The 12,501-nt window shown below is 41.7% G+C and overlaps 1 protein-coding gene across 1 annotated transcript; it reads right to left on the reverse strand.

Moving 5' to 3' along the window:
• Positions 1–9,240: 9,240 nt before the first annotated feature.
• On the reverse strand, positions 9,241–10,625 carry LOC122312646. Its single transcript, XM_043127306.1, has 2 exons — positions 9,642–10,625; positions 9,241–9,495 (listed from the first exon to the last, which is right to left on the reverse strand). Exons 1-2 carry the CDS (start codon positions 10,623–10,625, stop codon positions 9,241–9,243), a joined length of 1,239 nt encoding a protein of 412 aa, XP_042983240.1.
• Between the last annotated feature and the right edge of the window lie 1,876 nt (positions 10,626–12,501).

Consider the following 12,501-nt stretch of genomic DNA (forward strand, 5'->3'; position numbering starts at 1 on the left):
TTGAATGATTGTAGGGAAGTTATGGTGGATAGACAAGTGTTAGTTCCTTTTTCAATTGGGATGTATCAGGATGAGGTGCTTTGTGATGTTGTGCCTATGCATGTTGTCCATATTTTGTTAGGGAGGCCGTGGCAGTATGATAGGAGGGTCACACGTGATGGGTTCAAAAACATATATAGCTTTGTAAAGGAGGGCAAAACAATCAAGCTTGCTCCTTTAACTCCAAGCCAAGTCTATGAAGACCAACTGAAACTGAAAAGTGAGGTTGCTCAGAAAAGAAAGAGTGAAAATGAGAGTGATCAAAAAAGAATGAGTGAAAAAGAGATTGAGCAGAAAAGAAAGAGTGATAGTGAAAATGAGCACAACAAAAAGAGTGAAAAAGAAAGTAGAGATGTGGCTGAGAGTAGAGAAAAAAGAGTAGAGCCACGAGAGAAAAAAGAAAGAGAGTCTGTAGAGAGGAAAGGAAAGACAAAAGTGAGTTTCTATGCTAGAGAGAGTGAGGTTAAGAGGGCTTTCTTCGCAAATCGCCCTATGATTTTTCTTGTCTATAAAGAGTCTTATCTTACTCTTGATGACACTCACCAGTCTCTTCCTAGTTTGGCTATTTCCTTGTTGCAGGATTTTGATGATGTATTCCCAGAGGAGATGTCTAATGAGTTGCCACCCATTAGAGGCATTGAGCATCAGATTTATTTTGTACCTAGAACTGCTATTCCAAACCAACCAGCCTATAGGAGTAATCCAGAGGAGACAAAGGAGCTTCAGAGGCAAGTCGAGGAATTGATGAGCAAGGGGTACGTGAGCATGAGCCCATGTGCAGTACCAGTGCTATTAGTGCCAAAGAAGGATGGGACGTGGAGAATGTGTGTTGATTGCAGGGTGGTCAACAATATTATGGTAAAGTATCGGCATCCCATTCCTAGATTAGATGATATGCTTGATGAATTGCATGGCTCTTGTATTTTTAGTAAAATTGATCTTAAAAGTGGGTACCATCAAATTAGAATGAAAGAGGGTGATGAATAGAAAACTGCTTTTAAGACCAAGTATGGCCTTTATGAATAGTTGGTTATGCCATTTGGACTTACAAATGTGCCCAGTACTTTCATGAGATTGATGAACCATGTCCTACGTGCATTCATTGGCAAGTTTGTGGTTGTGTATTTTGATGATATCCTAGTGTACAGCAAGGACTTAAATGAGCATATTGAGCATTTGAGATGTGTGTTTAATGTGTTGAGATGTGAAAAGTTATATTCTAATTTCAAGAAATGTACCTTTTGCATGGAAAGAGTTGTTTTTCTTGGATATGTTGTTAGTAAAAAGGGTATTGAGGTGGATGAAGAGAAAGTCAAGGCCATCAAGGAGTGGCCAACACCAAAGAGTATCACTGAGGTAAGAAGCTTTCATGGCTTAGCTAGCTTTTATCGGCGTTTTATTAAAGACTTTAGCACCATTGCTGCACCACTCACTGAAGTCATTAAAAAGAATGTTGGGTTTCATTGGGGGGCTACTCAAGAGAATGCTTTTGCCACCATTAAAGAAAGGTTGTGCTCTGCACCTGTGCTAGCATTACGTGATTTTAACAAAGCTTTTGAGATTGAATGTGATGCCTCAGGCATAGGGATTGGAGCTGTTTTGATGCAGGATAGGCGGCCCATAGCCTTCTTCAGTGAAAAGTTAAGTGGGGCCTCACTCAAGTACCCTACTTATGACAAAGAGCTTTATGCTCTTGTTCGTGTATTGGAGACTTGGCAGCACTACTTATGGCCTAGGAAATTTGTGATTCACACCGATCATGAATCATTGAAGCATCTCAAGGGTCAAGGTAAGTTGAATAAAAGGCATGCTCGTTGGATGGAATACATTGAGACATTTCCATATGTCATCTGTTACAAGCAAGGTAAGGAGAACATTGTTGCTGATGCTTTATCTCGAAGGTATGTACTTCTTACTTCTATGAGTGCTAAGATGCTTGGGTTTGATTGTGTGAAAGACCTATATGTCGATGACGTTGACTTCTCTAATGTGCACATGGCATGTGATAAGGCGGCATTTGGTAAGTTTTACAAGCATGAGGGTTACTTGTTTAAAGAAAACAAACTTTATGTGCCAAGTTGTTCTATGCGTGAATTACTAGTGTGTGAGGCACATGGTGGGGGATTAATGGGACACTTTGGTGTCAAAAAGACTTTGGATATTTTGCATGAACATTTCTTTTGGCCTAAGATGAAGAGAGATGTCACTCGCATTTGTGGCAGATGCTTTACATGTAGGAAGGCCAAATCTAAAGTGTTGCCACATGGGTTGTATACACCCTTACCCGTTCCTAGTGAACCATGGGTCGACATATCTATGGACTTTGTTTTGGGGCTACCTAGGACAAAAAGGGGTAGAGATTTTATTTTTGTGGTTGTGGATAGATTTAGTAAGATGGCACATTTCATTCCATGCCATAAAACAGATGATGCCACAAACATAGCTGACTTGTTTTTCAGGGAGATAGTGCGACTCCATGGTGTTCCCAGGAGTATTGTTTCTGATAGGGATGTTAAATTCCTTAGCTACTTTTGGAAGGTGTTGTGGGGGAAATTGGGTACCAAGCTCTTATTTTCCACTACTTGTCATCCGTAGACTGAAGTAGTTAATAGGACCTTAACTCAGCTTTTACGCATTGTTGTTCATAAGAATTTAAAAACTTGGGAGGATTGTTTGCCATTCATAGAGTTTGCATATAATAGGACCATGCATACTACTACTTCATATTCTCCTTTCGAAATTGTTTATAGATTCAATCCGCTTACCCCTTTAGATTTGATGCCTTTACCGGTTGATGGCAGGAGTAACTTGGATGGACAAAAGAAGGCGGAGTTGGTGAAGTCACTCCATGAGAGGGTACGGCTTCAAATTGCGCAAAAGAATGAAAGGGTTGCTTCCCAAGCCAATAAAGGGCGAAAGCGTGTCATTGGTTTCCCTCAAGCCCAAGACGTCCTGTACTCACCTCATCTTGCCTTGGTTAAGCTTGTAACCAGAGTTAAGGTCAATTAATCAACTTACAAGTGATTAGTTGATGGGAACCAAGGCAGGCCTACTCTTAACGATCCTTTGCAAGTTCCAGATGGACCAATTACAAGATCAAGAGCCAAGCAGATCGAGGAAGCAATGCAAGGATTAGTACAAACCACTTGGGAAGAAGCTAGCAAGAGCCCAACACTCAAGATGGGCATGAAAGAAGAAGAACCAGCTTTGATCCACTTGATCCAAGCTGTGGAAGACTAGACTTAGAAATCTGGCCTTTAGATATTAAGGTTTTCAATTTGTTTAAAGGATTTTTATTATTAGTTTTGAATAAGTGGTCTTGAGGATGCTTAACCCACATATGTCTTACTTATTTGAACTAGGGTTTAGAAGTACTATAGCATGACACTGTTCACGCTACAGTACTGTGGCTACTGTTCACTAAGGGCATTTTTTAGAGAAAGGGTCTCAAATTTTAGTCTAGGGTTTTATCACCTTTTGGAGAGGGTATTTAAAGGATGTAACTAGGCATTTCAAGGCAGACATTATTTTATTTCGAATTTTAATTGTGAGTGAGTTTTCTCCTTTTGTTCTTAATTGACCTCTTGAACTTATCAAAAGTAAATCACAACCTTTGTGGCGTTCCTCCTCGTAATTTGGGTTCTTGAGACGGGATTTCAACGGGTCTAGATTTTGATATAATCTAGGTTCTTGAAACGAGTTCTCAACGGGTCTAAATTCTCCATCCATAGACTTGAGTTTGGCATTCTTGGGTAAGTTTTCAAATTGATTGTGAGTTCAAGGGATTCTCTTCCCGCGGGTTCATATGATTAGTCATCTCTAAACCATGTTTCAAGATTAATTTCCTTTTTAATTCTTTCTCACCATTTTTATATGGACATTAATACTTTTCGTGTTGTTTTCCATCATTCTTAGAGTGGAATAGAAGATTAGACTTGATCCACCACATTTCAAAACAAGGAAAGTCATTCCAACTCTCGAGTCACTGCCAATCACCACCTAGGTGCATCTCCATGTGCGTTGCAACTAATCGAACCCTACCTATGCCGTTTCCACCAATTTCTCAAGGGAAATCTCTCATCAAATGCATCACACCTTAACCGTCTAGCTCAGTTCCAGCATGGGACGAACTGACATGAAGAAACCTGTCTTTTCTATCGTTCTTCCAATTGTAGCCCTACATGTGCCTTATCGAGCCTTGGTAAAACTTGTAACCGGTGTTAAGGACATTAATCAACTTACATGCGATTACTCATGTCTAAACCATGTTTCAAGCTTAATTTTCATTTTAATTCTTTGTCACCATCTTTATATGGACATTAATACTTTGTTTGTTGTTCCCCATCATTCTCAGAGTGAATTAGAAGATTAGACTTGATTCACCACCTTTCAATACAAGGAATGTCATTCTAATGCCAAAGTCATCGCCAGTTGTCCTGTAGGTGCACCTCCATGTGCATTGCAGCTAATCGGACTCTTGCCTATGCTATTTACACTATTTTCTAAAGAGAAATCTCATCAAATACATCACACCTTAACTGCCGTAACTTAATTCTAGCATTAGACGAATTGACTCAAAGAAACCCATCTTTTCTTTCAATCTTCCAATTGTAACCCCCATATGCCATACCATTATGTTCCCTCAAGCTCAAGACCATAAGCCCCTTATCTTGCCTTTGTTAAGCTTGTAACCAGAGTTAAGGGCATTAATCAACTTACAAGTGATTAATCATGTCTGAACCATTTTTCAAACTTAATTTCATTTTTAATTCTTTTTCTCCATTTTTATATGGACATTAATACTTTTATTTTTGTGTCCCATCATTCATTGAGTAAATTAGAAAATTAGACTTGATCCACCACATTTAAATACAAGGAAAGTCATTCAAACTCCCAAGTCACTGCCAATCACCACCTAGGTGCATCTCCATGTGCGCTGCAACTATTCAGACCCTAGCCTATGCCGTTTACACCAATTTCTCAAGGGAAATCTTATCAAATGCATCCCACCTTAACCGTCAAGCTCAGTTCTAACATGGGATGAACTGACACGAAGAAACCTCTTTTCTTTTTTTTTTTTTTTTGAAAGGAAGGTATTCATTCATTAGAGCAAATGCTGAATACAAGGAGGATAATCCTCAATAAGAATACATTCTTTTGAGCAAGACAGGCCATACTTAGCCAAGTGATGAGCTAAAACATTGGCTTCCCTAGGGATAAACTGGATTGACCAGCGGCTAGACCTGGTGAGCATGAGCTTGACATCTCGGATGACAACTCCACTAGAGCTCCAACTGTCTTCACTATGTTGGACTGCTTGAACCACTGCTTGGGAATCCCCTTCAAGGATGAAGTCAGTCAGTCCCAGTTCAATACAAAAGGAGGTAGCTCTCCGGGCTGCTACTGCCTCACCCAAGAGTGGATCAGGGACCAGATCCATGGAGGAGCAAAGGGTCGCCACAAACAAGCCCTCTGAGTCCCTAACAGCCACTCCAATACCCAGCTTTGAGTTAACTCTATCAATGGCTGCATCCCAATTGACCTTGAACACATTTGGTGGAGGTGCACTCCACTTGCTGCTGAGTCGACTGGAGGTCTTTGACTGTTTAGGTTCAGCCTCCAACCATGTCCTTATAGAGTACATCTGGTGATCAATCTGCTTAGAGACCTGGGAAGGGGAGTGGAACTGCTGTTCAAATAGCCAAGCATTTCTTCTCTGCCAGATAGCTTTTGCTGTAGTAGCCACTTCACTGATCTCCAATGGAAGAAACTGGGCTAGGATAGGCCCTAGTATTTCCTTGACTGGACCTGCATGAATACTCAGTTTTTGAATTCTTTTAGACCTCATCGACCACACATCTTGAGCTGCACTACAGGACCATATTGCATGGGAGATTGACTCAGGCTCGAGGGAACATATTGGGCAGAGGGGGGACTCAATCATTTTCCTTGTAAACAAGTTGAGGTTTGTGGCAAGGGACTCGGTTGCTGCTCTCCAGAGAAAGTTTCTTGTAGCTTGAGATGCCTTGATTCCCCACAGCCTGTTCCAAAAGCTTGAAAGTGAGGTTTGGTCTGAGGATTGTCCCATTCTATTCTCTCTAATTGAGCCTTGTAGGTGATAGGCACTCCTCACAGTAAATTTACCATTGGCTGAGCATCTCCAGGTCAACAGGTCACTGCTTCTGCAAGGACTAATGGGGATTTTGCTAATGAGAGCTGCCTCAGACTTCGAGAAGATTGCATTAATAAGAGGAAGATCCCACTGCATAGAGTCGGGGCTAATAAGTTCAGAGACCACATCTTCTGCTCTCAGGATGTTGACTGGTGACTGCACCTGATAGGACGAGGGAAATGGAATCCATTTGTCCTTCCAAACTTTAATCTTGCTACCATCTCCAACTTTCCAAAAAAGACCTTCTTCAAGAACTGGTCTAGCAGAAATGAAGCTTTTCCATAGATAGGAGTCACTGGGTCTACACTTTGCTGATAGGAAATCTGAGTTAGGAAAATATTTAGCTTTGAGGACCTGAGCAGCAACGGATAAGGGACTTTGGATCACCCTCCAACCCTGTTTAGCTAGGAGTGCTAAGTTGAAGAATTCAAAATCCCTGAATCCTAGACCTCCACATTGTTTGGATTTCCCCAGTGTTTGCCAGTTCAACCAGTGAGTTTTGGATCTATTACCCTTTCTACCCCACCAGAAGGATTGTTAAAGCTGGTTAACCTTCATAAGGATGGTTTTTGGGAATTTGAAAATACCCATACTATAGGAAGGGATGGACTGCAAGACTGCTTTTAATAAAGTTTCTTTCCCAGCCTGAGACAGTACATTGATTTTCCAATTGGCCATTTTTGCTTTGATTCTGTCCAGTACTGAGTTGAAAGCTTTGACTTTACTTCTTCCCACATAAGATGGCAGGCCCAGATATTTCTCAAAGGTGCCTGAAGCTTTAATCCCTGCAAGCTGCAAGATGGCACGTTGGGTTTCTACCTTGGTGTTACTGCTGAAGAGGATAGATGATTTATCAAGATTAAGTCTCTGTCCCGATGCTTGTTCATAGCTGCTTAGGACTTGTTGCACTATACTCCATTCTGTTGGATTGGATTTGCAAAAGACTAAGTTGTCATCTGCAAAAAAGAGATGGTTTACATGGATAGCCCCTCGAGCAGCTGGGATCCCTGATATTAGACTTTGCATTTCAGCTTGGTTGAGGCTATGACTAAGGAATTCAGAGCAAATAATGAACAAGTAGGGGGATAGGGGATCCCCCTGTTTGATTCCTCTAGAAGGGGAGAAGAAAGCTTGGGGAGCACCATTGACTAGAAGGGAATAGCTAACAGTGGTAACACACTGCATTACCAAGTCCACCCATATGCTATCAAACCCCATTTTAAGCATCACTTTATGCAGAAACTCCCACTCGACTCGATCATAGGTTTTGCTCATATCAAGCTTTAAAGCCATGTAGCCATTATGCTTTCCTTTCAATCTGTTTTGCATAGAGTGCAATAGCTCATAGGCAACAATCACATTGTCTGAAATCAGCCTGCCAGGGACAAATGCACTCTGAGTGGGGGAGATGAGCTTAGGCAGTATGAGTTTGAGTCGATTGGCTATCACTTTAGAAATGATTTTATAGAAAACGTTGCAGAGACTAATTGGTCTGAAATCTGTTACCATCTGAGGACACTTCTTCTTCAGAATCAGAGAAATGAAAGTTTGGTTGATCTCATTAAAACCCTTTCTGGTGTTAAGTGCTTCAAGAACTGCTGCTGTAACTTCCTTTCCAATGCTGGTCCAGTGTTGGTGATAAAAAACTGCTGAGAAGCCATCTGGGCCAGGTGATCCGAGGGGGTTCATGCCTTTGATAGCTACTTCCACTTCCTGAGCAGAATAAGGCCTAGTCAGGGAGCAATTCATCTCAATTGTGACTGAGGGTGGCAGAGAGGAGAGAGCAGCCTCTATACCTCTCGGGTTAGATGATGAGAATAGATTATGGTAGAAGTCCTGGAAGGTTTTGGCTATCTCCTCTATATTAGAGGCTAGAGTTCCATCCTCACTTTTAACTTGCTTGACAGTATTCACTTTTTTCCTTTGAGAGGCACTCTTGTGAAAGAAGCTGGTATTCATGTCTCCCTCCTGAAGCCACCTCTGCTTGGCTCTTTGTCTCCATTTCAGGTCTTCTTCTTCCAGGTAACCATCCACTTCTTTCTGTAGTGAGCTAATTTGACTATTTAGCTGACCAGTATTAGCTAATTGTAGGGCTTTAATCTTTTCAATCTGTTGTTTGAGTAGCTTCCTCTGGTTTCTGTAAGCTTCTTTGCTCCATACCCTCAGTTTGTCCCTACAAGTTTTTAGGCCTTCTCGAGTAGATTCTAGCTTAGACCTTCGAGGATAACACAGTTTCCATGCAGCTTTTATGACTTCAGTGCAACCCTCTCTTGTCCCCCAAGCAGCCTCGTATCTAAAAGGCTTCTGTTTGGGGCCTAACAAGTGAGCTGGGTTCAAGCTTTGGATAAACAACGGATTATGGTCTGAGCAAAGTCCTGGTAGGACATAAACCTGGTTTACTTCAAAGAGGTTTAGCCATGCATCATTAACCAAGGCCCTGTCCAGTCGACACTTAGTGAAATCAGATCCTGCCCTTTTATTGCACCAGGTGAACTTTGATCCTATGAAACCAATATCCATAAGTCCAGTATCCACCAAAGCCAATCTAAATTCCTCCATCTGCTTGAAAGGACGTATCGTAGCACCAAATTGTTCATCCTGAAGCAGGATTTCATTAAAGTCACCCATGCAAAGCCATGGGTAATGAATCTTGGACTGAATAAGTCTAAGCAAGTCCCAGCTACCATTTCTTTTAGAGGTCACTGGCTGTCCATAGAAGCCTGTTAGAGTGCACTTTTTGTTACAGTTATCCAAGGTTATGGTAATTGAGATATGGTGAGTAGAGTAAGTATCCAACACAACATCGATTCCATCCTTCCACATGAAGGCCAAACCTCCACTTCTTCCAGTACTGTCCACTGAGAAGCAGTGGTCAAAATGCAGCTTATCCCGAGTATACTCAATCCTTCTCCTTCCACACTTGGTTTCACATAGGAATACTACTTCCGGGCTCTTTTCCTTCACCATTAGATGAAGTTCACGAACTGTCCGAGGGTTCCCAAGCCCTCGGTAGTTCCAGGCTAAGTGTTTCATGGGGACTGGCAGGGCTGGGCCCCAGCCACTGCCAACTTAGCTTGCTTGGTTCTTCTTCTGGTCATGATAGGCTCTATATGTTCTTCACCAAGCCTTTTCTTTTGTTTTGAGACGTAAGGATCACTCATAAAAGAGTCTGTTGGGCCAGAGATATGAGGGCCCAGACCTCTTGCCCTCCTCTTCCAAGTAGGCCCTTTAGTAGTACCAGTAATGGGTTGTTTCAATGGGGAGTTATGGGAAGGCGAACTAACCTGGACCGTGTCTCGGTGAGGACTAGAGTTTCTGCTATCAGTAGGGGCCATAGAAGGACTAAGGTTGGACAGGATCCCTTTAGAGGTCAGAGGATCCGTTGATAGTACATGAGTCAGAAAGGGGGTTCGAGGCTATCAGAACTTACCTGAAGAGCTTGTCCATTGTGATCCTTAGAGCTGCTCATTTTTCCTTTTCCGAGTAAAGGTCCCCTCAGCTGATAGTTGTCAGAACTTCCAATGTCAGCTTGCTCGTCATCTACATTGTTAGTCCCAGAGGTATTCTGTCCCATCCCACCTTCTTCAACCCTACTGTCCCCAGGTTTGTTTTGGCGCCAACTACTTGAATTTTCGAAGACACCCTCCTTCTTACTGAATGTTGGGAAATTTCTCAGCTGTGTGTTAGCTCTAAGCCAAGAACCGTACTGAGGTGCTGTTTCTTCAAGCGGCTTGCTTCTCAAGGGTGATGCTGGGCAGGAGAATCCCGAGTGTTTGATGGCACCACAGTGGAAACAGAACATGGGGAGTCTTTCGTATTTGAAGGGTATCCAAAAGCGTTTCTCTCCCATAGTGATAAACCTACCATGCGTGAGAGGTTTCAGTATATTAACCAGTACTTTAACCCTGAGGAAACTGCCCCAGGCCATTCCATTGGCATCTACATCCACCGATAGCACAGTGCCTGCAGCAGCACCTAGCTTTTCTCCCATGGTTTTGTTCATGCCAGCGAAAGGCAAGTCATGTAGTTGCAGCCAAAAGGGTTCTTCGTTGAAAGCTATGTCCTTAGGAGCCAAGCAGCCTTCACAGTTAAAGAGACAGACCAAGGATCTGTCAAACGACCAGGGCCTAGCCGCCATTATCCTTTCTTTGTCCTTAGAGTTTTGAAACTCAATTAAAAACCTGTTGGAACCAAGATTCTTAAAGGAGGTCTGACCCTCCACTTTCCAAGCCTTGATCATAGTAGCCTGAAAGGCTCCCCTATTGACTTCTTTTCCTACGATAACGTGGGCAGCCAAGCACTTCTTGCTTTTTTCAAAGGAAACTTGAACTTCCTCTGATGGTATGGAAATTTCTTGTTTCTCCTCCTCTGTGAGGCATAGGCCCTCGTAAAGACTAGACAACTCGTCCGCCATACACGATACTAAGAGAACTAACAGTCAGGAAGAAAGAAACTGAACTAACCTCTTCAACCTAAGTTCAAGAGGGAGACCTCTACGTTCAAGTGAACAGTAGAGAGAGAAACCCACCTTTCGCAAGAGGGGAGGAGTCAATATACTGTTATCAAAGAAACCTCTTTTCTATCGTTCTTCAAATTGTAGCCCTAGATGTGCCTTATCTAGCCTTGGTGAAACTTGTAATCGGTGTTAAGGGCATTAATCAACTTACAACCGATTACTCATGTCTAAACCATGTTTCAAGCCTAATTTCCTTTTTAATTCTTTGTCACAATTTTTATGTGGACATTACTACTTTTCTTGTTGTTTCCCATCATTCTCAGAGTGAATTAGAAGATTAGACTTGATTCACCACCTTTCAAAACAAGGAAAGCCATTCCAACGCCCAATTCACCGCCAATCGCCACCTACGTGCACCTCCATGTGCATTGCAACTAATCAGACTCTACCCTTTGCTGTTTACACCATTTTCTCAAGGGAAATCTCAGCAAATGTATCCCCCCCTTAACCATCGAAACTCAGTTGTAGCATTGGACGAATTGACTCAGACAAACCCATCTTTTCCTTTAATCTTCCAATTGTAACCCACAGATGCCATGCCATTGGTTTCCCTCAAGCCCAAGACGTGCCGTACACACCTTATCCTGCCTTGCTCAAGCTTGTAACCGGAGTTAAGGTCAATTAATCATCTTACAAGTGATTACTCATCTCTAAACCATGTTTCAAGATTAATTTCCTTTTTAATTCTTTCTCACCATTATTATATGGACACTAATACTTTTATCGTTGGTTCCCATCATTCTTAGAGTGGACTAGAAGATTAGACTTGATACACCACATTTCAAAACAAGCAAAGTCATTCCAACTCCCAAGTCACTGCCAATCACCACCTAGGTGCATCTCCATGTGCGTTGCAACGAATCGGGCCCTAGCCTATGCCGTTTACACCAATTTCTCATGGAAAATCTCATCAAATGCATCTCACCTAAACCGTCTAGCTCAGTTCTAACATGGGATGAACTGACACGAAGAAACCTGTCTTTTATATCGTTCTTCCAATTGTAGCCTTAGATGTGCGGTATCTCGCCTTGATGAAACTAGAAACCGAACTTAAGGGCATTAATCAACTTACAAGCGATTACTCATGTCTAAACCATATTTCAAGCTTAATTTCCTTTTTAATTCTTTGTCACCATTTTTATATGGATATTAATACTGTTATTGTTGTTTCCCATCATTCTCAGAGTGACTTAGAAGATTACACTTGATTCACCATCTTTCAATACAAGGAAAGTCATTCTAATGCCAAAGTCATCGCCAGTTGTCCTGTAGGTGCACGTCCAAGTGCATTGCAGCTAATCAGACTCTTGCTTATGCTGTTTACTCTATTTTCTAAAGAGAATCTCATCAAACACAGCACACCTTAACCGTCGTAACTTAATTATAGCATTGGACGAATTGACTTAAAGAAACCCATCTTTTCTTTAAATCTTCCAATTGTAACCCCATATGCCATACCATTATGTTCTTCCCTCAAGCTCAAGATGTGCCATAAGCCCCTTATCTTGCCTTTTGTTAAGCTTGTAACCGGAGTTAAGGGCATTGATCAACTTACAAGCGATTAATAATGTCTAAACCATATTTCAAACTTAATTTCATTTTTAATTATTTTTCTCCATTTTTATATGGAAATTAATACTTTTATTTTTGTTTCCCATCATTCTTAGAGTGAATTAGCAAATTAGACTTGATCCACCACATTTCAATACAAGGAAAGTCATTCCAACTCCCAAGTCACCGCCAATCACCACCTAGGTGCATCTCCATGTGCGTT

The sequence above is a fragment of the Carya illinoinensis genome, chromosome 6 (genome assembly GCF_018687715.1).
Source record: "Carya illinoinensis cultivar Pawnee chromosome 6, C.illinoinensisPawnee_v1, whole genome shotgun sequence".
NCBI classification, from domain to species: Eukaryota; Viridiplantae; Streptophyta; class Magnoliopsida; order Fagales; family Juglandaceae; genus Carya; species Carya illinoinensis.